The sequence below is a fragment of the Serinus canaria genome, chromosome 19, assembly GCF_022539315.1.
Source record: "Serinus canaria isolate serCan28SL12 chromosome 19, serCan2020, whole genome shotgun sequence".
In the NCBI taxonomy this organism is placed as follows: domain Eukaryota; kingdom Metazoa; phylum Chordata; class Aves; order Passeriformes; family Fringillidae; genus Serinus; species Serinus canaria.
Window position 1 is genome coordinate 8,038,135 of NC_066332.1, and position 23,025 is coordinate 8,061,159.

The following is a 23,025-nucleotide window of genomic DNA, read 5'->3' on the forward strand; positions in this document are numbered from 1 at the left end:
CCTAAATTCAAAGAAAATAAATAGTGATGTCAGACAAAATATTTGACACTTTTTAGCCAGGAAAAAATATCTCATAGATAAGCATTCACTATGCTTAACGTCTTTAAAAATGAAATAAAAGTCAACTTTACTTTGAAGGTCATGATTAACCCTCAGTAAGGCTTAAGGCTTCCCGCTGGTGCAGGCTGTTGCTCCTATGGTTGGTTCTGGAGAGCAGTTCTGGGTGTCCAGCGTGGCCGCTCTGAGCGAACAGGGGGATGTGCCAAGGTCCCGGGACCCTCGGGGCTGCGGGCGGCAGGAAGGGCGCGGTGGGCACGCCTGACCCGCGCTCCTGGCGCGCTGCCCGGCGGGAGCTCCGGCCCGCAGACTGCGCTTCCCGGCGGCCCCCGCGAGCGCCTGCGCCGCCGCGGCTGCGCGAGCGAATCAATCCCCGGCCCGGCGCGGCGCTGGGGTTGTCCCGACACCGCGCGCGAAGAGCGGGGCTGCTCGGCCTCGCCGAGATCCCGCGGAAAAACCTCCGCTGCCCCGACGCTCCTCCCGCAGCCGTGCGGCGTCTCCAGCCAGAGGAACCGGGCTACCTGCGCCCGGCGCGGGTGAGTGGGAGGCGGGCCCGGGGCCGGCGGGGTGGGGCGAGGGACGGACCGTGACGCGCGGTGCCGGAGGCTGCGGCGCTGAGGGGCTGAGGGGGGATTGGCGGTCCGGGCCGCGGCTCGCACCGCTCGCTCGGCGGGGTACGCTCGCTCCGCCGCGGGCAGGAGGGGGCGCTACTGCCGCGCCGCCGCCTCCAATTGGCTGGCGGGACGGCGCGCGCATGCCCGAGCCCTGCGCGTGGCGGCGGCCGTCGGGCGCGGAAGGGAAGGGGCGGAGCGAAGGCTGTAAGTGGGGTGGTGGAACCTGGCACGGCCTGCTGGTGGTGAGGAGGATATCTCGGGCTAACTCATCCACCCTTGTAAACTGCTGTGGTATATTTATACAGTAAGTATTGCTTAGTGTTACTAACGTAACAATGTGATATACGTGCCAGAAGTAATTTACGTAGTATTAGCTCATGGTTATTAGATAGTTCTTTTGCATTATGCATGGGTCTCCCCAGTTTGGGGGTTGTCGGGTGATATAAAATTTCGATAGCCAAACTGAATTTTATTTTTTATATCTTTTATTTTAAAGGAAACTAGGAAGCGGCGCTGGGTGGCTGGGGCGTCACTGCTCCACTAATGGCGCACACCACTTACAATTTCAACAAAGTATATATATTGTTTATAAGCGTACAAAGCATTTTCCAGTGTGCTTGTGTTAGTCTGAATCAGCAAATATCAATAAGCTGGCATCAGCAATTTTGTCTTTCTGGGTGGTTGTTGGCTTCCTGTCCTTGTGGTCCTCTAGAGGGAGGCCTTTCATTGGTGTCTTCTACATAATTTTAGTCTGGTTCAAATGCATCAAGCTTTTTATTATACATAAACATTTAGTCACTTTGTCACAATATCCCTTAGCTGTACCGCAACTTCCTCTCTTTTATTCTAAGCATCAGTTGTTCGGCTGCTTCATCTCATTACTCTACTATGCTGCTTCTATTTTCTTGTTTGATGCTTTATTTGGCTATTTGGTCAGAAAGTTTCAAAACCGTTCTTTGTAGTTATTCCAGAGAACATGTCTGCTTTTGACACAGCAGATACAAGCATTTGCTGATTCCATTGCCAATTGACATGAATCACAAAAATGCTTTTTTACAGGGGGTCTTTGATGAAGGCCTCCAAGGTCTTCTTCACACGTGAACTTTTCAACTTTGTCTTTGGAGCATGTGCAGTTATGGTGTTCTTTGGTCTGTCTGGTCCTAAATTATTTGTTTTGTGGCTAATTCACTTTACATTTGCCAAATTCTCATTAGTACTATATGTGTCTGTCACTCAATTTATCTATCTGGTGAGTTTTTTCTTCTTTTTTTCTATTAATTGTTAACTAGTTAACCATTTACTAGCCATTACATTGTATAGAAGATTATTTGTATCGGGTTTTATAGATATAAGAAGCTATGATTCAGGTTATATTGATATCTAATTATGTAGATACATTACACTGTGTTGATATCTTGCAACTAAAACTATTTATATAGGCACTACCATCTAGGGTTAGAGGCCAGTCTAACCCTGGCCTCTGTTACTGTGAAGCCCTTCCTCCTGGCCCTGTCTTTCCAGGCCCTTATTCAAATTCCCTGTCTGGGTCTTTTGTAGGCTACTTCTAGGTTCAGGAAGACCACAATTTAGTCATCTTGAGGCCTTCTTTTCTCCAGACTGGCCAATCCCAATGACAGAATCACAATGTTGGAAGAGACCTTCAAGATCAGATAGTTTAACTCCTGACCTACCACATCAACTAAACCATAGCATCCAATGCCACCACATCCAGTCCTTTTTTTAAACGCATTCAGGGGCAGTGATTTCACCACCTCCCTGGGCAGGCCATTCCAGAACTTTATCACCCTTTCTGTAAAAGACTTTTTCCTAATATCCAACCTATATTTCTCTTGGCGCAGCTTGAGGCTGTGTCGTCTGGGTCTGTCAGTTCTGCCTGGAGAAAGAGCCCAACCCCACCTGAGCACAGCCACCTGTCAGGGAGTTGTAGAGTAATGAGGTCACCCCTGAGTCTCCTTTTCTCCAGGCTGAGCACCCCCAGTTCCCTCAGTGGTTCCTCTCAGGGTTTGTGTTCCCAGCCCCTCTCCAGCCTCGTTGCCCCCTCTGGACGCGCTCGAGTGTCCCAAGGTCCTTCCCAACCTGAGGGGCCGGAGCTGGGCACAGCACTCCAGGTGTGCCCTCACCAGTGCCCAGTACAGGAGCAGAATGAGCTCCCTGCTCCTTCTGGCCACACCACTCCTGATCCAGGCCAGGAGCCACTGGCCTTCTTGGCCACCAGGGCACTCTGCTGGCTCATGGTCAGTCACTGTTGACCAGAACCCCCAGGTCCCTTTCTGCCTGGGCACTCTCCAGCTACACTATCCCAGCCTAGAGTATTCCAAGGGTTACTGTGGTCAAAATGCAGGACTTGGCACTTGGATTTATGAAACTTCATCTTATTAAACTCTGTCTATCCATCCAACCATGCCAGTCTCTGCAGAGCCCTCCTACCTTCCAACAGCTTGACACACTCCCAGCTTGGTGTTACTTGCAGATTTACTAATGTAAGACTCAATTCTCTCATCTGTGTTGTCAATAAAAACATTGAACAGAGCTGGTTCCAGCACAGAGCCCTGAGGGACACCCCTGGTGCCTGGCTGCCAGCTGGATGCAGCCCTGTTCACCTCTGGGCCAGCCATCCAGCCAGTTCTGAACCCAGCAGAGAGTGCTCCTGTCCAAGCCATGGGCTGCAGCTTTTCCAGGAGTGTGCTGTGGGAGATAAGTGTCAAAGGCCTTGTTTAAGTCTCGGTACACAACATCCACAGCTTTTCCTGCATCCATCAGGAGGGTCACCTGGTCATAAAAAGAGACCAGGTTGGTCAAATATGACCTACCCCTCCTAAACCCCTGCTGGCTGTGTCTAATACCCTGGCCATCCTGTAAATGCTGTGTGATGGTGCTCAATATGATGTTCAAACTGTTCCATTACCTTACTGGATACTGAGATTAGACTAACTGGTCTGTAATTACCAGAATTTTTCTTCCCATTCTGTTTGTAAATGGGTGTCACATTGGGCAGCTTTCAGTCATGTGGAACCTCACCAGTGAGCCAGTACTGTAGGTAAAGGATGGAGAGCAGCTTCACAAACTCATCTGCCGGCTCCCTCATCACCCTGGGATGGATCCCATCTGGGCCAGTAGATTTATGAACATCCAAGTGGTTCAGCAGTTCTCTGATGGCCTTCTCCTGGATAGCAGGGGATCATTCTGCTCCCTGACTGTTGTGGTGTGGTTTCAAATTCCATTTATATTGCTTTCCCAGTTTGTATTGTTCTCCCCATTTTATAATGTTCTCCCCATTCTGGAATCCTACACTTGTTTTGATGGTTCAGCCCTGGTTCCTCCCTCTCCTTGAATTGGTTCACTCCTGTTCTGGGCATGCTGCCAAGCTCTTGTCTCCATCCCCGTTCCCCTAGCAACTGCCCTTCTTGTTACATTTCCCCCTCCTCTCGGGCCCTGTCTATCTCCCGGAACCCTGCCCATCCTTCCAGAAACTTCTCCCTTTCCCTGAGGGTGATTGGGCAAGAGCTCCGAGCCCCTCCCTGACTTATGTATCACTGGTCCTCACCTACGTCAGTCTTATCTAATTTCCCTCCTTAGTTTACTCTTATTGGTTAATGTATTGTATCAATGCCTTTGTACCATCTCCTTTATATACTAGTGTTTTTCGTTCCTCTCCGCCTTATCCCTCTTGGACTCCCCTGGAGACAATAAAGCCTCTGGACTGCACCAATTGGGCTAAGGTCCTCTTTTCTCCCGTGGCTTCTCCACACCTTTGCCGCTCCCTCGAAGCTGCTTGCCTGTCGAAGGCGCTGCCCAAACGCCCCTGGCGCATCAGGGTAGTGCCCCCCGCTGCTAGCTGCTGCAGTGCTCCCAGCTGGCCGGCGCCGCCTCCTCCTCCGTAGAGTTCAGTGCACTCTACACAGCAGCGCGGCACCTGACACCATCTATCAACCCAGGAGGACAATTGTCCTGAGAACGAGCCATCTTCCCACTAAAAACTGAGGCAAAGAGTATTTCCACCTTTTCCTTATCTGCAGTTACGAAGTTCTCTCCTGCATCCAGTCGAGAACAAAGTTGGTATTACCCTTTATTTTGCTCTTAATATTTATGTAAAAATATATTTTTTCAGCCTTTCCTCATAGAAGAGTTGTTCCATCCTTCTAAGCATATTAGTGGTGGGTTGGTGAATAAGCACTTTACAATTAAAATTGTAAAGTAGGTATGTTATTACCAGGTGGGGCACATGGGGGATATTTCGTTCATACATGCGTACCTGGTGAGACAGGTTTCAGGTTTAAATACACAATGATCTCCCAAGCCCACACCTCCCTGCCCACCCATTCCCTGCCCACTCTGCTTTCTTGCATTTCATATTATAATTAGTTTTCTGTGGTGCCATGCCCCCTGGGGGTCTTGGGCAGGGGTCTTCTTGCTGAAGATCTTCTTCCTTGGTGTTCACCACTTGACTTCTTCTGCACAAGTGCAGTGGAGGTTTGGCTTTCTCCCAGGTCAGTTTGTCCTGGCCAAAGCCAGGAGCCTGGTCCTGGCTGGTTTGGGTTCTGCTTTATGGATTTCAACAATACCTAAGTCTTGCTTTACTGAGTTTTCTTATCTTTATGGCCTTTACCTAGCAGCTATTTTCTTTTGTGCTCCAAGTTGTTTCTACCTAACGAGTCGCATTCTTGTTACAAGCCTTGTTCTTCTTTTTGCAAACTTGCTGAATTATCTATATAAATATTTCTGTCTTCCTCCACCCGCTTAAGTACATTATGTGCTTCTAAAATTCTGAGTTTTCATAAACATACGGTTCCCGTATCAGTGGCCCTGTGTGCAACAACACAGCCACCAGCAAAGAACGGCTCCAGCTGACAAGAAAGAATTGCTGCAGAAGCCTGTTAGCCTGGTGTTGAAGAGAGGTTGGCATATAATTGTACATCTGTGTGGACATATAACCTTATTAGCTTCTCTTGGCTTCACAACGTTTTCAATCACAAAATATTTTGGGTATCACCTGTTGTGTTGCCAGTTTTTTGTTTGCAGTCTTCTTTTACCAAAGGTTTGGTATGTGAGGTGCTTGAGAGAAACATCTGCCGGTGACTATTTCACGAGTGCAGCTGCCTGCTGTAAGCTAATCATGTAGCAGAGTTGTTGGTGTACAATTTTTTCAGTTAGTATCTCACAATGTGGGACAACTTTTAGACTCCCTTTGTAAATATATCTCATATTTTTTTCTGCTTGTTTAATTAAACTCTGCATTTAAGATAACAAAATCCAATAAAGCATTTTAAAGGAAACAGTAACTAAACTAAAAAAAATAGACTTGTAATTCTGTTATGTAAATTAGATGGCATAAAAGTTTGTCTCTCAAGCAGCGTAGCATAGGGGGCCCTAGGGATAACTGAGGTACCACAAATGGTAACCTTTTTTCTTATCCATCAGGACATGAAACCTTTTCATAGAAGTTTGATTGAAACTTGTGCTCCTCTGAAAAGATTGTGTATTTGGCTTGTTGAGTTGACTTTTATTTCTGGTCCCTGGACTTTTTTTCCTGGGTGAAGAGAGCTTCATAATAGGATTGACCAACGTTCTTCCTTTAACACAAAGAAGAACACATGTAATAAATTCCATGGAAATCAGTGCTCTGGTTCATTTGGTTCAATGTAATAATAAGAACAAAGGAAAGAGCTGCAGAGGGAACGAAGTGACCAAGTGGAGGGGGCTGATTACTGCTAAAGAGTGGTGGGATGATGGATTTCCCTGTCAGTGCCCTGATGTGTGCTATGGTAGGCAGCAGTACTCCAATGAGGACACAGGGCACTTGACTGCAGGAAGCCACTGTGCAAAGGTGCCTGCTTTGGATCCCACCTGTAAACTTACCAGGTGATTTTTTTTCCCCAAGGTGAAGGAATATGAATGGATGCTTAGTGTTGGATTAGCTCTTTGTGAGAGCCCCAGAAAAATTTAAAAAGTTTTGTTTGTCTTTAGATCTCAGTCTTTTGTTTGCTGTACATGACCTTTGTCACAGAAATACAGAGTAATGGCTTGCACTGGTGATGACAGCAATTTCTTTCTCTGAAAAATGTGTCAGCACCAATGCTATTGTAATTAAAGAAGTACATTAGAGTTTAGATTAAGTGAATTCACTTCTCAAATATTCTGTGTGTTGGTTGATACACAGAACTAAAGTCATTCTGACTGAACCTGATCATCATGTTGACTAAGTAAATAAAATTACACCGGTAAAGACAGGAATTATCAGATGGTCAGGTGTGCTGTGATTAATATTTCATTTTGTTAACATGATTCCTGTGCAATTTATGAATGCCTAGGTGCTGCATTAGGACGCTTCAAATAGCAGCTGCTGGAATTGTGTTTTACTCTTTCAATTGCTCTTAATAGTATCAGAGATCATGTAGGCTGCCTAAAAAGTCACAGTGCTTACTACCATAAAATTATCTAGAAAAAAACGGAACTAATTATCCTTGGTTTTGTGAAGTTCTCAGCTGTGTGATGAGCTCTCCCCCCCGCCTCATTCTCCTCTACCAAAATGCTGCTGTTTTCTTGTGACTCGGTGCTGAATCAGTGCTGTTGGATGTGTTGGAAGTGCTCAATGCCCATTCTGTAAGAAGAGCTGGAACACAACCAGCCTGGCCGTGCCAGCTTCTACCAGTTCACTGAGTGGTCAGTATGACTTTGGGGTCACCAACCACCAGGGACCATCAAAAAGACCCCCAGGGCAGGGAAGTGTGTGCATAAAAGGTAGAAAAAATATATTAATGATTTTGGGGAAAATATGTATGCTTATTCTGGGAAAATCAATGAATATGTATATAAAATACAGTATATAAACAGTAAGTTTTCTGTCATTAGCATCCACAATATTTCAGAAGCAATAACCATTGCACCCACCCTGCCTGCCAGGAGCCAGCAGCGCCCCTGCTGGCTATGCATGGAACTGCACCAAGGAGAAGGTGCCCTTCTCCCTGCAGCAGGACAAGGCTGGGCTGGGATTGTGCTTCTGTTTGTTGCTGCTTCTGTTGTTTACTTCCCTTGATACACACATGCATACTACTAAGGAAGTGTTACTTCTTTTCCCATATCTTTGTATGAAAGCTCTTTAATTTCAGAGTTATAATAATTTAGATGGAAGGGGGGTCATACTCTCTATTCCAAGGGAGGTTCCCACCTTCCTTGGCAGACACGTGTTCTTTCAAACTGAGACACATATGCATAAATAAATATATATGTAAGGGTTTAAGTTTTTATATCCACATATATGAATATATATATATATACATATATATACATATATATACATACATACACTGATCTTCTGCTGTTGTTTCACTCTAATCTGCCCCAGAGGTTCTATTAACATCATAGGCCAGGGCCCAGCTTATTGCAGTAAGCTTTTTTTCCTTAGAGTCATTATTGTAGTTCTCTTTCAGGTATTACCCCACCTCAGCTGGGTTGTGTATTTGCTCATGTGGAAATTCCCAGGCTCTAGAGTCAGAAAATTCTTCAGGGTTTGGCCCATATCCTCCCATTCTCCATGCCACTCAGAATTTTCCATGCCTGGGTCTACTTCTGGGTCAGGGGTTTCATTAGCTCCTCTGGCTATCTCAACCCTCATTCTAGACAAGCTGCAGACCATACTAAGGAAGCTTACCAGATAAAATACCAGGAGAGTGGTGTCTTTAACATTCAGGGGAAACTGAACGTTCTCAAATAGTGACGTAACATATTTAAAGGAGAAGAAGAAAAAGAAAGGCTGAAAAACCTCATCTGCAGCGCCTCCTCTAGCAAACTGGGTGGAATTACTAATAAACCCCCAAAACATGCTACTGGAACTGGGACACAGGGTAGGAAATAGAAACCATAAACTATATATATCTGGAACAAACTTCAGTACCTTTCTAAACTCCCTATAAGTCATTATCACCATGCCAAGAAAATAGCTATTCTAATCTGTGCCTCTCTACTGTAAAAACTATGTTAGGGACAATACTGGACCTATCTCCGGATGAGTAAATAAATCTAGGGGCCAGAAAGATATTTAAAACTCAAAAAAGTCTGGGGACCATACGCATGAAGGCCTCCACCCAGAGAGATATTATCAATTCAAGCAACATGGCTACTGACTGCTTCATTCTAATACAGAATAAGTACAAGCAAAATGCAATCAATACCAGGTTTTTCTGCTTTCTTGAGCCCCACGTTGGGCGCCAAAAAATATATTTGTCCTGGTTTAGGGCAAATTTGGGAGGAAGCTCCAGAAAGGTCCCTCCAGAAAGCAGACTTAAACCCCTCCCACTGCTGGTTTGGGAAAAGATTTCCTTGGGGAAAAATTTGTTTATTTAATAAGCAAAGTATTTGTAAGCATAAAAAATGAATAATATTGAACAATAAAATCTCTCGCTGTTCTGAAGAAATGGCAAATTCAGAAGTCCTTGTCATAAGGGGTAGCGTGGCTGTCTCAGTCTCTTATCAGTCCCTCCTGCGCTGGAAAATGCCATGTCCTGGCCCTGGTGGGCCATAGGTGTGAGCTCCTGGTGTTCTGGGTTTTCAGTCCAGAGCAGGTTACTACAGTTCCAAGAAAAAGAAAAGCCACTATTGGCAATGAAGCGAGAAAGATAAGGACTCAGTGTCATGGTCAAAGAATTTGAAATTATGGCGGGATACAAATGCTTATGAAGTATTTTAGAAAAATGTGTTCTTAGAAGCTGCTGAAACTTCATTCTCATGTATCAGTCTTGTAAAAACAATTCTACCAACAGAAGCATGAACAAATCTTGATTGTTATTTATGTTTAAATAAGTTGAAAATCTCTTGAATGACCTATAGAATGAAGAGGTGCTCAAATTTAGTTATTAATTTTAGCACCTTAGTTGAGACTACTTAGCTTTGAGTTAATCTTACAGCTGAAAAATATGCAAATAAGAGTGTCACATTCTGGTTGATACTGTAGTCTTTGAGGTTGTGATTTTGGGGCAGGATGGTGGTTGTTTTGAGCTAGGCTATCATAATTATAAGGGAAAGTTGTTCTCATGCTCATGTCATAATTACAGTTTGCCATTTGTTTGTTATTGCCAGTGTTTGATGCTGTGTTTATTTGGACATGCTAAGAAAGGAAAATCAATGTAAATCCAGCTAAGCAATTAAAATGCATTTTTCTGGGCACAGATAGTTTGTGGCCAGATCATGATACAACATTTTATGTTATGTTTAGCTCCAGCCTTGAATGAAACAGCAGGAAGCATGAAAGAAGAGCAAGCACTTTCTCCTGTTTATTTACCTATATGTTTGGTTGCTGGTGTGTAGTGGGCTATGTTCTGTGGGATTTTGAATTTATTTTTTCTTTGCTTGCATAAGAGGGGTTTTTTTTCCCCCACCATTGTATGTATTTGAAAAGGTTTTTCCTTTCATTTTACAGGAGGAGAATGGCTCAAATTCTTGGACCAGCAACATCCATCCACGATGAGGAATCCTTGGAAAGCAGAATGGTGGTTACATTCCTCATGTCAGGACTTGAGTCAATGGTTAGTAAAGAAGTTAAGTTTCTGCATCATAAATGTGTGTTGGTATTTGCAGGATTAATTCAGTGTATTGCTTCCCTCTGGGCAGCAGGGAAGGTGGATTGTGGTATTTGTACTTTAATGTGTGTTGTCCAACCAGCTGTAATTGTGTGTTTGTTTGCGATAAATCATGCTATCAGCAATCTTGTTTCTTGTTGTGGTGTGGTTGTTTTAAAATTATTTTGTCAAATAAATGGGAAATATTTATTGATTGCTTTGGTACAGTGTGGCTGAAAGGCAAGAGCGTGTTCTGGTCTTTGTCATATGTAGTGTACAGTGAATAAATGGTTTTGAGGCTAACGCCTTTTCTTCAGCTGCTGTAGAAACTCAACAAATCTAGTTCAGAAAATACTTTTGTTGGCATATCATCTGTTTTTTAGAAGTTATTAAATTCTGTGATGGGGTTTATGGTAGGCTAGGGCTGTGAGTGGAAATGCCTGTCCCATTTCCTTGAAAATGAGGCACTGTCCTAGATTTGTTTCTTTAAAATTTGGGTTTTTAAATGATAAGCAAGAATTTTCTTTTTAGCAATGAAGCTTCGAGAGGAATGATTATAAGATAATATATTGCAAGTCTTTTATCCCATTGCTTCTTAAAGTCTTTGTGTTACTTTCTCCTCCCATGCTCAACTGTTAATGTTTTTATAGGTTGTAGCAAACTGGTTTAGTTCCTAGGAGAGACCGACCTTCTCTGATTACTACTTGGTCATCTCACCAGTTTTTTTGGGATCTTGTTCTCTTCATAGGCTTCCTGCCTAAATTCTTGCCAGAAATTTCTCCTGGCAGAACACATGTGGGTGTTTGCAGGGCTGGTGCAATCCTTCCATTTTGGGGGCATTCACCTGAGGCTGGGCCCAGAAGACAGGACAGGGCAGACTGCAGGGAGGCATCCTGCTTGCAACCACACCTTTCTGAGCAGAAGGTGGTGTGTGAGAAGTGTGCTGTGAATATACAAAACTTCTGTATGCTTTGGTGAAAGTTGGAGTAAGACGCTCAGTATGATTAATCCATGTTAAATTACCACTCCCATGTTTATGTCATAAATAATTTTAATTAAAAACAATGCAATCTCTGAGTCTATACAAGGTCTTAATTTGCTAATGAATCTACAATGTTTTTAAGATTTCTGATGAAAAGCATTCCAGATGTGTAAATTGTGCTTTGCTACTGGCTGATGTTATGTTGCTCACAGTACCCTCTAAAGGGTGGATGCTGGCAGCAGTATAGTAATTGTTTTACATAATATTACGTACATTTTTATTAACTGTATTTTAACTATGGTAAGAAAACCTTTATGTTTTTCTTTTTATAGTGTAAAGAACTTTCCAAGTCCAAGGCAGAAATTGCCTGTATTGGAGTATATGCAAAAAATGTTTTTGTTGTTGGAACTGAGAGAGGAAAAGCCTTTGTCAACTCTAGGGAAGATTTTAAGACGGATTTTATTGAATACTGTAAGTTTCAATGTTTTATTTTCGTATGTCACAAACTGCTTAATGTATATTGCATAATATTAATGATTTTGGGAGCAAAATTCTGTTTATCATGGCTGTGTGCTATAATTTATGTATGGCTGCATGCTATAATTATGTTGGCAAATCAAGCTGTAAAATGAGCAGTAACAGTGGTCATGTTTGTAGTGTTATTTCTACAATGGCTGGAAATGTTCATTTTTTCTTAGATAATGTGAAAACTAGTACAATAAGAAGTATTAGATGGTCCACCCTTATAATACATCCTGCATTTCTTAGTGTGTGTTTCTTTGGATCCTTTCTCCTCCAAACTATTTTTACACTCAGGAAGACTGAGGAGGGAAGTGAACAGGCAGAGAAGTACTTCTGTCAACTCAGGTGGTCCTGGTCCTTGAGATCACTTCATACCTTATTAAAGCAGATGCACAATATTGACAAGATAGTATTTTTTCATGTAGCTATTTTGGATTACTTTGATTTAGTAGACAGAAGTAAGCAGCTGTATCATAATGACTTAGAATTACATTTGCATTACTTTTGTACTGCTTTAAGTACATCTAGGGTGTGGTTTTTTTTAAATTTCATTTTTACAGTAAAACTGTGCAACTTTTGTGTTCAAAAAACTTGATTCATTGTTTCATTCACATAGGACAGTATTTTTAGGGATAAGTTTCAAAGATTTATTGATGATTTAGGGGAGCATTAATGCACTCATTTGAGAAGGTGTTAGTGATGGACGCTGCCTAATAAATAACAAAATTATTTGCCTGGAGAAAGAGAGAAGATGGAGGTCAAAGGTAGGGTGTGACAGAAGAATCAGTCTGAGGAAGAGTTTAAAAAACTGTCAAGCTGTTGTCAAGTTAAATACTGCTTGGAAAGCAACTGCCTTGAGTCTGTAACAGAAGGACTTATTCCCAAAAATGCTTTTGCTGCTACATAAAATTATTTTGGAGGCTCTGTGTCAAGGTCAGTTTTTTGTGGTAGGTGAGTTGGTTTGAAGAAGACAAGTGTCTGCTAAGGAAGGCAGGAGTCTCCCTTAAAATGGAAAATATAAACCCCTTCCCTCTGAATTACTATAATTTTGACATTGAGGGGTTCTCAGGCAAAGATGTGGGAGTGGGAATAACAGTTCTTTACTGGGAAAATGAAAATGCAAATGGAATAGTACAAAAAAAACCACCCCAAAAACAGCACTGCCAGAGTTAGAGCATGCCCTGGCCTGCTGTGTGTCAGGGTGGTGGCACAGTCCCATCCCAGGGGGCTCAGGGAGGTGGCACAGTCCCATCCCAGGGGGGCTCAGGGTGGTGGCACAGTCCCATCCCAGGGGGCTCAGGGGCGCCTCAGGGTGGGTGGCACAGTCCCATCCCAGGGGGGCTCAGGGTGGTGGCACAGTCCCATCCCAGGGGGCTCAGGGAGGTGGCACAGTCCCATCCCACGGGGGCTCAGGGTGGTGGCACAGTCCCATCCCAGGGGGGCTCAGGGTGGTGGCACAGTCCCATCCCAGGGGGCTCAGGGTGGTGGCACAGTCCCATCCCAGGGGGCTCAGCCCTCCTGCAGTGCCAGCTGTGGTTCTGCTGGAGCAGGGATCCTGCACAAGGGGGGAGTTTTCCTCTGCAGCTCCAGGGCTGCTGGAGATGGGCCTGCTCTCCCTCTGGGAATGCAGGGCAGCAGAAAGCTGCTCCTCTGGGAATGCAGGGGGCAAAGGCTGCTGGGCTGTTCCCAGGGCAGATTGGATCCAGGTAGGAATGCTTGGCTCCTCCCCTGGGCAGAGCATCTCCCCATGGGATGGTGGAATTTGATCAGCCCTGCAGGGACACTCAGTGGCCATGGACAGCAGAGATCTCCTGGAGGGAGGGTTGGCTTTGGGAGAGATAAAAAAACCTGCCCAGGAACAGCAGCTCTGACAGAGGGTGATAAAATACACACCCCCAGCCACATCTTGCAGCCTAAGACAGTAGGGCTCTGGGTTTTGTGGTTTTTTTTTTTTTTTTTTTTTTTCCCTACTGGCATGGACAGTGACTTTCTGTGCACATATATATTCCAAGGAAAGTCAAAACAATGTTGGGTTGTAACAGATCACTGATGTCAGAATGTAGAATTGTAACCTGATTGAGGAATCAAGTATAAGATGAATCAATTTCTTTTTCTTTTTTTTCCATATTTTACAGGGACAATCTTCGTATACCTTTGTTTGTGAAAACTGCTATTTGAGTACTGGGGAGGGAGTTAAGTTTTTCACTTAATTACTTCTTTGTCTTGTTCTTTTTGCTTAAAGGACTTCCCTGACATCCTGGTACTATGTTTTATTGCCAGTGCAGTGCTATGGGCCCTGGTATACCAGGGACTTTGTGTACTGGACACATCTATTAGTAGGAAATCAGAAATTATGGGGATTTGCTACTTGATCTCCTGGCTAGATCTCTGTTTCAGATTTTGTACTGTGGGAAGCACTGGCTTCTCATCCATGCTTGTATTTGGCTGTATGAGATGTTGTTTCTGTAGATGCATGCCTGTGTTTAAATCCTACATCAGTTCTGATAATCCTCACCTTTTGCTCTATTCCAGTTACAGGATACTTGTTCTTGGGCTGTGTTTTTGTACTGTCAGGCTGATAGGATTAAAGAATATTAACTTTGAAAACTGTTTCCATTATGGTTCTTGCAGAACATTATGGTGTAGATCTGTGTGAACAAGGTCAACTATTGTCAGTTGTTGCTTTCATGGTTTCACTAAGTGCACATCTCCCATGCTTTCAAGGGAGTCTTGATGCTGGAAGTAGTTTTCTTTTGTTCCTGAGAATGATGTTGATAATTCCAGAAAACATTACTTCAGAGCAACAATTTTTAGGAATAATAGCATTGCATATTCCTGGTGATGCTGATTCCACTACTGCCTTTGGCAGCTTTGAAGTATTGATGAAGTTTTTAGTGTAATGTCTTTTGCTCTAAAATGTAGAGCTGTGGAGGCAACAGTTCCTTGTTTTATTGTTTCTTCAGTTGAGTATGAAAGTGAGCAATAGGCAGTGGTAGTTAAGATTTTAGTAGGTGTTTTGTAAGAATCCAGGAAGGACACAGTTCTTTGTTTATTTAACAAGTGAGACTTGAGTCCTTCTTGTTACTTTAGGACTGATAAAGGCTTCTAAGAGATTCTTGCCTTGCTGTTAGAATTAAACCTTTAAAAATTCATCTGTGATGTCAATCCCTGGAACACATGGTGTTGACAATATTGAGAATTACCTCTCCAGTTGTGGGTGTCTTCAAATTTCTTTAAATATGGAAAGAGAAGTCTAGTTACTAAGCACACCTCTGGTTATGTCTGACTCTCTACAAGCCAGCACATATCTTCAGTCTTTATTTCCACATTTTTCACAGTTTCGTTGTATAATTTGAGTAGCGTATGAAATATTTTCAGAATTCCAACCTGCTGCTTTTTTTAAATTAATGAATGTTATTTAGTGGGCTAAACTGATGAAATGTATTTATGAGGTTTCTGAAGAAGTAGCTTGTACACTTTTTAGCAGTATAGAGCTAATAAAAGTAATAGTGGTTCAATGAAAGCAGCACTGGAGTTTGGTTTCCTGTGCCTTTCATTCATGATGACTTTGGTCCACTTGGGTTCCCTAAAGCCTTGCTGCAGGGCAAGGATGAGCCCTGACCATAGCTCATTTCCCGTGTTACCTTAAGACAATGTGTTAGGAATTAATAATAACGATGTTTTTTTAAATTTTAGTGTGGTTGTGTAGTAAGTGTTGAAAAACCAGTCAGCAGGCATTAATTATTTAAAACTGAGTCAGATACTGTGTTCTTCTGAACTCTGCTTAATGAAGATGGCTGTGAGCCCTATGTCATGGTGAAATAGACTGTTTCAATGTGGAACTGCATGTTCTTGTATCCACAACATGTGACTTAGGTAACCTGCAATGTCAGACATTCTAGGCCTGTGTAAATTTGTATTATGTATAGAAAGAGCATGTTCTTTGAGCACCTACTCATACTGAGCTTGTGGACAAGTGTAGATACTTCTGCACTGTAAGCAATCAAGAGCATATAAGTCTTGCTCCAACAATACTCTGTTTTGGTTGCTGTCCCCTGCTAAAGTGTATTGTGTGGTCCTCAGTTCCTCTTGCATGGCCCTGGCGATATAAAATGCCTCTGGATTGTCATCTCTGGATTGCTCTGGAGTTGTGGGTTATGAGCTATCCTGAATAGGGGATTTACTCCTGGGGTATCTGAAGAATGCTCTTCAGTGCTCATCTTTGTCATTGTGGCAATTTCCCTTGGGCTCTGAGGAATTCATTCTCATTTGATTGTGAGCTGGAGATAGTTTATAAGACATCCAAAGAAACCCCAAAACCCAGGGGAAGCCTTATTTTCCCCAGGTTGTATTTGCCTGTCAGAAGGGAACTTTCAGAAGAGCCTCCTGCCTCAGAAGCACCTTTTGGTCACCTGTTCTGGATTTGGAAAGATATTTACCCAGCACCATGTGTTCCATCCCATCTGCCAAGGAGGTAGTTCTTATCCACAAATCCCAGTTGCCTCTGCTAGCATTTCCACTGGTACTGGCTGCTACACCATTAATATTGCAGAGAAGCTTAATTCTGCTAGTTCTCCAACTTCTGGCAGCTCTCCCAGTCATGTTGCTTTTTCTTTCAGTGGTGCCAGGGCTTTGGGCTCAATTGCCTGAGGTGGGGCCATCTTGCACCTGTAGGTGGTTCATCTTGGATAAGTCCTTCATTTTTGGAGCCTTCATTTTTTTTGTGATGGTTTTGGGTTTCCACACTGATCTTAATAGTGCATCTGGTATGGGCCTGAGTTTGACTTCAAGTCCTGCTAGAGACTTTGGGCCAGGGTCTTCTACTCTTCTTACCTGTACCTCCATCTCCACCCAGCCACAGATTGGGAGAACTTCTTGTAGTTTCAGGAATGCTCAGAATCTGTGTTCTTTATGTAAGAACACAGCCATTCCTGCTGCTCAGGAAGAATGAATGGAATGCAGTTCTCCACAGACTTTATGGGAAAGATGGATCAGCTTTGGCTCCTCAGTGTGTTTTTTTGGTATGTGAATATGTGTTTCCTATTGGATGTATTCCATCATCTGCAGACAAACAAAATGATTTTTTCTGTAAACTAGGCTGCTGTGGACCTGCTTGAAAATCTGCAGCTGGGCTTCTGTCTCATTGAATCCTTCTGAGTAACTGGTACAGCTAGGTTGCTTGACTTGATTGCCACAAACCTTTAATGTTCTGTTTCTTCTAGGCAGCTAAGGGTATGAAGTTAACAGCTGGTTTAAAAACTTGTGGGGAAACTTCAGTCCCATTTCCTTGGAAACCACACATCTTGTTCCCTCAGAGTTGAAAACACACAGAAAATTACTGTAGATAGTCAATATTTTTGAAATTCCGTGCCTCCTAAATTCTTCTTCAGGTGATTTGCTTTTTGTGTGGTTCAAGTGATCCTTTGATAATTATAAAATGACTTTTCTTTCATTTGAGGAAATTTTCCAATTTCATGAACTGTAAAGCTGGATGGCCTTAAAATGCTCATGAAAAAACAGATGAATTGAGTGAATGACATTATAACCAAAGCAAAATGCTTTTAGCTGTGCACCCATTTACTTTTTCTCTTTCATTGCAGTAATTTTTCTTAAGTACAAACAATGAAATACATGTGTAGGAGTGGTGTCACAAGATTTTTGTTGCTCTTAAGTTGCATCTCAGAGTGCCTGTGCAGGGGTCACATTCATATTCTTAAAATTACTTCTTCTTTTTCCCTCCCTGAGGGATTGAGAGCTACCTGATTAAAAACCTTCAGATGTTTTAAGATGCCTTACCTGCCATGGGACTGACAGTTCTTTTGCTAGAGGAGTGCTGAGCTCTGTCAGCTTCAGATAACAAATAGTGCCAGCTGTTCTCAATTGAGCATCTCCAGGTCTTTTTTTGAGGAAGTTTCAGTTAAGTAAGTTGTTTTTCTCCTAAAGCTTGATTTCTTTGTTTCTTATTCTTTGGTGAGATGAGGACAGTGCTGGATTTGTTGCTTAGAGCGGGGACAGCTGGGAGATTCCTTTTCCAGCTGAGTGGTTTGCTGGACTGTCACACCTGGAGGGAAGGATATTCTAAAGAACCCCAAAACATCTAGACAGTTGAAGAAAATAAGAGACACTTAAGCCTATATTGACTCTCATTGCAAAATGAGGGTTGCTGGGAGTTGTGTAGTTGTAGCCTTGCTGAATCCAGAAGAGTAGTGAGACTAATTCCACAGGATGCTCACAATTGTGCAGAATTCTATTCTTTGGCCACATAACCATTCCTCCCCCTTTGTGAGCCATAAATACAGCCCCCTCATCCCTCTTCTGCACCAGATCTTGTTGCATATGTCCTAGACATCCCCTGCCAGTGATAGCCTGAATCCTGCTCATGGTTCCAGTAATTGTGGCAAGGGCTTTGGAGGAGCCTGTGAAGTTGTGTAACCTCCAAGGGTTTGTGTGTCCATCAGTAGGGCCAGGAGGAGTGAATGCCTGCTAGGTTTGGTCAGTTCTGCAGGGCTGTTACAAATCTTGCTGCATTTGAAACTTAATCTTGTCTGTGAGCCTTGATTAAAATTGGCCAATGATTGTGGGAGGGATTAGGGAGGCAGATGCATAATGTGATTTTATGAAAATGAATAAAAACCATGTAATTTGAAAAACCCATGAGGATTTGTCTTCTAGTTAAGAAAGAAAGTTTCTCCACCTTTCTGGCTGCTTTTCATTTTCAAATGAAGAGGGCAGTGTTGTCATCTTAATTTTGGTTTGTTTATTATTTTTAGAAAGTGCGGGTACACTTTCTGAAGCTGCTGGCAGTAAAGGCATTTTCAGTGAATCAGTTTCTTACATAGGAAAAAGACCCACTCAAAAAGCTACATTAGATGTAGCTGTAAATGGAGACTGATGTGTAATCCCAAGTCCACAGGCAAACCTTAAATGATTTGATGAATTGATTAAGCACCTGTGTTACAGGTATATAACAATATCCCAGTTTTGCATTATTTTTCATGTTCTGATAGGCCCTGTCATACTGCAGAGAATGCAAAAGTTTCAGGCCTGAAGAGCTGGCAAGCTAAATGTCAAGTGGAGGTGGGTTTCCAGGGCATGGAGCAGACGTGTGATCTGCAGAGGAAGGATGAGATTCTCTTTGAAATGAAGATACGAGTTTTTAAGATGATAAATGTGGTTTTACTAAAAGCATTGCTGCTTCAGCTCATTTCACAGCCCATTTGTAATCAGTTGTTCAAACTGATGTTTGTTTTCTTGTGTCAGTGTAGAATTCTGGTGCCAGCAGTCCTGGTGATGCACATCGCAGTGTTTCAGGCTTACTGCTGTGCTGGCTCGTGGTGAAGTCATGACACAGCCTCAGCATTGATCATGCTCTTGCACAAAGGAACACAGATCTCCCTTGCCTTTCCTTCAAGGTAGGCAAGCATATCTCTGTTGTTTGCCTCTGGGTTTGCTGGATGATTCTCAGTAAATCTTAGCAAGAACTGAATTATGAGAAAGGAAGGCTGCCACCTGAAGCCATTGCTTCTATTTGCTTTTTAATCTTTTTAATGCAGGAAGTGTTCTTACTTCCTCACTCCTTTTGCAGTGATGTTTGCTCAGAGACTAGAACAAGATGTAGGGCTGAAATCTTCTCTGTTTTGCGTGATGATGTCTTGTTTGGAGCTCCTTTTATTCAGCAGTAGGAGGTGTGTACTTAAAATGTCCTTTGAAAAAGATGAGCTGTCATGGCAAAAGTCAGATCCCTTCTGTAAAATGTTCTACAAAGCACATACAGAATAAATAAACCAGGGCATAATAGAAATGCTGCATAAGATGTCATGCACAGCACTAGAGAGCTATAGGACCCTTCTTCACACTGGCATTTTACCTTTTCCTTGGTGACTCTGTTGGTTCTTCTTTTCTTGGCAGTTTAGCATTTTATTTTGACTGTATTATGCTGCTGTGAGATTAATAGTTTTTTTTCAACCTCTTCATGCCAAAAAAAGCCTCCTTGGATGTGTTTCTTAATTTGTCATTCATGTTCTTCAGGGGTGATATTTGCAAAGGTTGTAGTGAGGATATAATAATTCTGGTGTAAATTTAAATTTGCTCATTGCTTATGTGCATACATACGTGTGTTTGCTTCTAATTCAAGTTAACTCCTGCAATTTCCTGGTAGGATTCCTGCTTGAGAATCTCTAGTCTAAAGTGGTGGGTCTAGGCACTTCTAATAACTTACTATTTTATGCTTGTCTTATTTTTATAAATAACTGCCAGGTGTTACAGAAGAGGACAGGCCTCCAGAACTGCAGAAAACAAAGACTACACCACCTGTAAACAGACAGACTTTGGATGCTAAGGAGCTGGAGGCTCTTAGAAAGTCTGTGGAGGAGTTTTTCTGCTTTTCCTATGGTGGGTGCTTAAAATTCTTCTGAAGAGCTGTTCTAGATTTTTGGGAGGAAAAAACTGCATGATCTCAGCCTTCCACTTACACTGCTGTTTTTAGAAACTTTTAGTAGCTGTTTCTAAAAAATACACATGTAGTGGTTCTTCTTGATGTGTTTTGTAGGATGTCATTTGAGATCACTGCACAGTGCACATTAGTGCCAGCAGTATTTGGTTTTCTGAGAAGATTTGCATCCACACTTTGCTTTTGCTCCGGTTCTTTCCAAAGTTACAAAGTTTTATGAGGGATTCATCCTTTTGCTAACTTCAGCAGTCTCAACATCAAAACAACTCCTCTTTTTTTTCTAGGTAAAGCTTTAGGAAAGCCAGCAGCAGTACCTGTGCCATATGAAGAGATTCAGAGGAACCAATCTGTTGTGATAGTGCAGGGCCTGCCTGAAGGAGTCACATTGAAACATCCATCAAATTATGATGTTTCCACCCTGAAATGGATTTTGGAAAACAAATCAGAGATCTCATTTAGTATCAACAGGTTATTTGCTCTCTTTCTTGTGCTCTCTGTCCAATTTGGTTTTGTACTTAAGTAAAATTAATTTTAACTTTTAATTAAATACACTGCAGACTGTTTCTCTTAAACAGGAATTCTCTCTGTAATGTACACTACCAGGTAATTAATAATGTCTTGGCTAAAACTGAATTTTTCTTCCCATATTTCCACACAGGCCTTTTGTAGAACCAAAGAAACAGATAGGTAAGTTAATGCTTATTCAGACTAAACTGAAAAAGATTGGAATTTGAGTTTAGGTAGCAATATATGTAGAGCATTTGGTCATGTAAATAAAGTGGCAAACCGTGCAGAAATTCCTAGAGTGTGAGTTGCCTTACTTAGAAGTAACCCTTTCCTATATATAAGCCTTTCCTTTATGCATTTGTCAGGAGCAACTCATTTGGGATGAAATTCATTCTATTTCATTCTTTGTCTTAGTCAAATCCATTCTGTTTCATTCTTCATCCTTATACTGAATTGTATAGTATCCTAGGAGGAGTGAACATAGGAAGGACTGCTCTCAGTTTTTAGAAGATGCCAAGACACTCTAGTCCTTTTGTTCCACTACCCAGCTGAGTTTGGCATCTACATTTAATTTCAAAAAGTAACTCAATCTTCTGAAGTGGCTAGGTGTTGCAGTTCCTATGAAAGCCTCCATATATGAAAAATTCTGAGCTAGAGTGAGTATTGTAAAATTCTAGAGAGATTCACTTCTAGCATAGGAGAAATCCCCTCTCCTCTTCCTTTTATAGTACCATGTTGCTTTACTTGCTAAATGCAGAAGTGTGGGGAATTTGTTTTATGAAAAGGATGAAGCAATCTCTGTGGGAATATAGTCAAAAAGAAAAAGTTTGATTTCTTAAGTGAAAGAGCCAGAAGTTGATGCTTGATTAGTAAAATTAGAGATGTGTTGCCTATGCTCAGGTTGAGGATTAGATATGGAATATTACAGAAATTCTGTTAATAATATAGTTCTATCAAAAGTACAAGGTAGTTTTTCAGTGTGCTAAGTGACAGTCTAAAGCTGTTTGTGTCTCAGTGCAGTTTAATGGGATCTTTCATTATCTGTGAATGAGGAAAATATGCACATATGCTTGTAAAATGTGAACAGGCTCTTGCTTTGTGAAATCAAAGTTACATTTTCAATTTGTGTTTAAAGTAAATGGAGTACAGGAAATTCAAATATTGTCTTTTAACTTTCAGAAGCTGGTGTGACAGATCCTTCACATTCAGTTATACCCCCATGTGAAAGGTGAATTTAAAATAATGTAGATTTTTTTTTTTAAATCAGCTATCTATTTTCATGTTGTTATCTATGTCTTAATGTGCTTTTTCTGCCCAGCTGACCTTTGAATAACTTTTGCTTGCTTGGCATTATAAAAAGCATGAAGCTCAATCTTCTCTTTCTTTTGATCATTGTTTGTAAAGAAACTGTTACAAGTTAAACGAATGGCAAAGTTTCTCTTTAGTTTAATTAGCCTAATGGGTGTTCTTAATTCACAGTCTGTTAGCCAGGGATAAGTTTGCCATGTTTTATGGTACAGCAGTGAGGGAGAACAGATGTAATGTTGCTTCCTTCCCCCTCCTCAAGTTGAAAAAAGTGGTTTTTTAAAAATTAGTAAATGAAGATACTATATCTATAATATATCAAAAATTTATTAATGTTAAAACAGGGATCAGTTTTTTGTACTTCTGTGTTTGCCTCTCATTAAATGCTGAACATGATCTGAATATTGGGTATGCCTCAAAAAAATATAGGAGTAGGAGATTGCTGGCAATTCAGTTGTAAAAAATCAGATAAGCCAATCTGCAGGGGTTTTTAATTTTATGTTCTTGTTAGAAAAAGTTCTTAGAGATTGATTTTGCATAACAAGCTATAAAGCTTTAAGAACTTGCCAGAAATCTAAAGTTTGTTTTTAATAATGTCATTCTGTTTGATTTGCTTAATTTTATAGTTGTCCTCCTGTTAATGTGAAAACAGAACCAAGCAAGGATTCTGGTATGTTCAAAATTTTGCCTTAATTTGCAGAAAAAAAAAAAAACCAACCAAAATAACACAAGCAAAAGAAAAAAAAAAGAAAAAGAAAAAAACCCCCATATTCTGTTAAAAGAGTGAACTTAAGCAAAAACAGGGAAAAAAAAGCTCCAGGAAAAAAAAAAAAGGGAAGTAGCAAAGAGACATCCTTGGTGACACAGAAAAACATCTCTTTGCTTGAAACTGTCCATTTTTCAGTTGGAGTTCTTATCAAATATTAAACCCTAGCCAAATGCTTCCATTTCAAGAGGGAAATTACAAATTACAAAAATTTGTAAGACATTGTAGACTAAACTTATCTTTATGTAATT

At 41.8% G+C, this 23,025-nt stretch overlaps 1 protein-coding gene across 14 annotated transcripts in view; it reads left to right on the forward strand.

Annotated features, from left to right (window-relative positions):
* Positions 1 to 394: 394 nt before the first annotated feature.
* The window catches only part of GTF2I (general transcription factor IIi), a 76,111-nt gene continuing 53,480 nt past the window's right edge, over positions 395 to 23,025 (forward strand). For 13 of the 14 annotated variants that reach the window (XR_007779082.1, XR_007779083.1, XM_050981743.1 and 10 more), the window contains exons 1-8: positions 797 to 975; positions 10,105 to 10,210; positions 11,558 to 11,696; positions 20,004 to 20,138; positions 20,481 to 20,664; positions 20,855 to 20,883; positions 21,883 to 21,931; positions 22,635 to 22,678. Coding sequence is in view for 12 of the 14 variants with exons in the window: in XM_050981743.1 (XP_050837700.1) it covers positions 812 to 975; positions 10,105 to 10,210; positions 11,558 to 11,696; positions 20,004 to 20,138; positions 20,481 to 20,664; positions 20,855 to 20,883; positions 21,883 to 21,931; positions 22,635 to 22,678 (850 nt within the window). In the remaining 2 variants the exon portion in view is untranslated. Of the gene's footprint in view, positions 594 to 796; positions 976 to 10,104; positions 10,211 to 11,557; positions 11,697 to 20,003; positions 20,139 to 20,480; positions 20,665 to 20,854; positions 20,884 to 21,882; positions 21,932 to 22,634; positions 22,679 to 23,025 lie in introns of those variants that run through there. The other variant, XM_050981754.1, reaches the window with a different exon arrangement.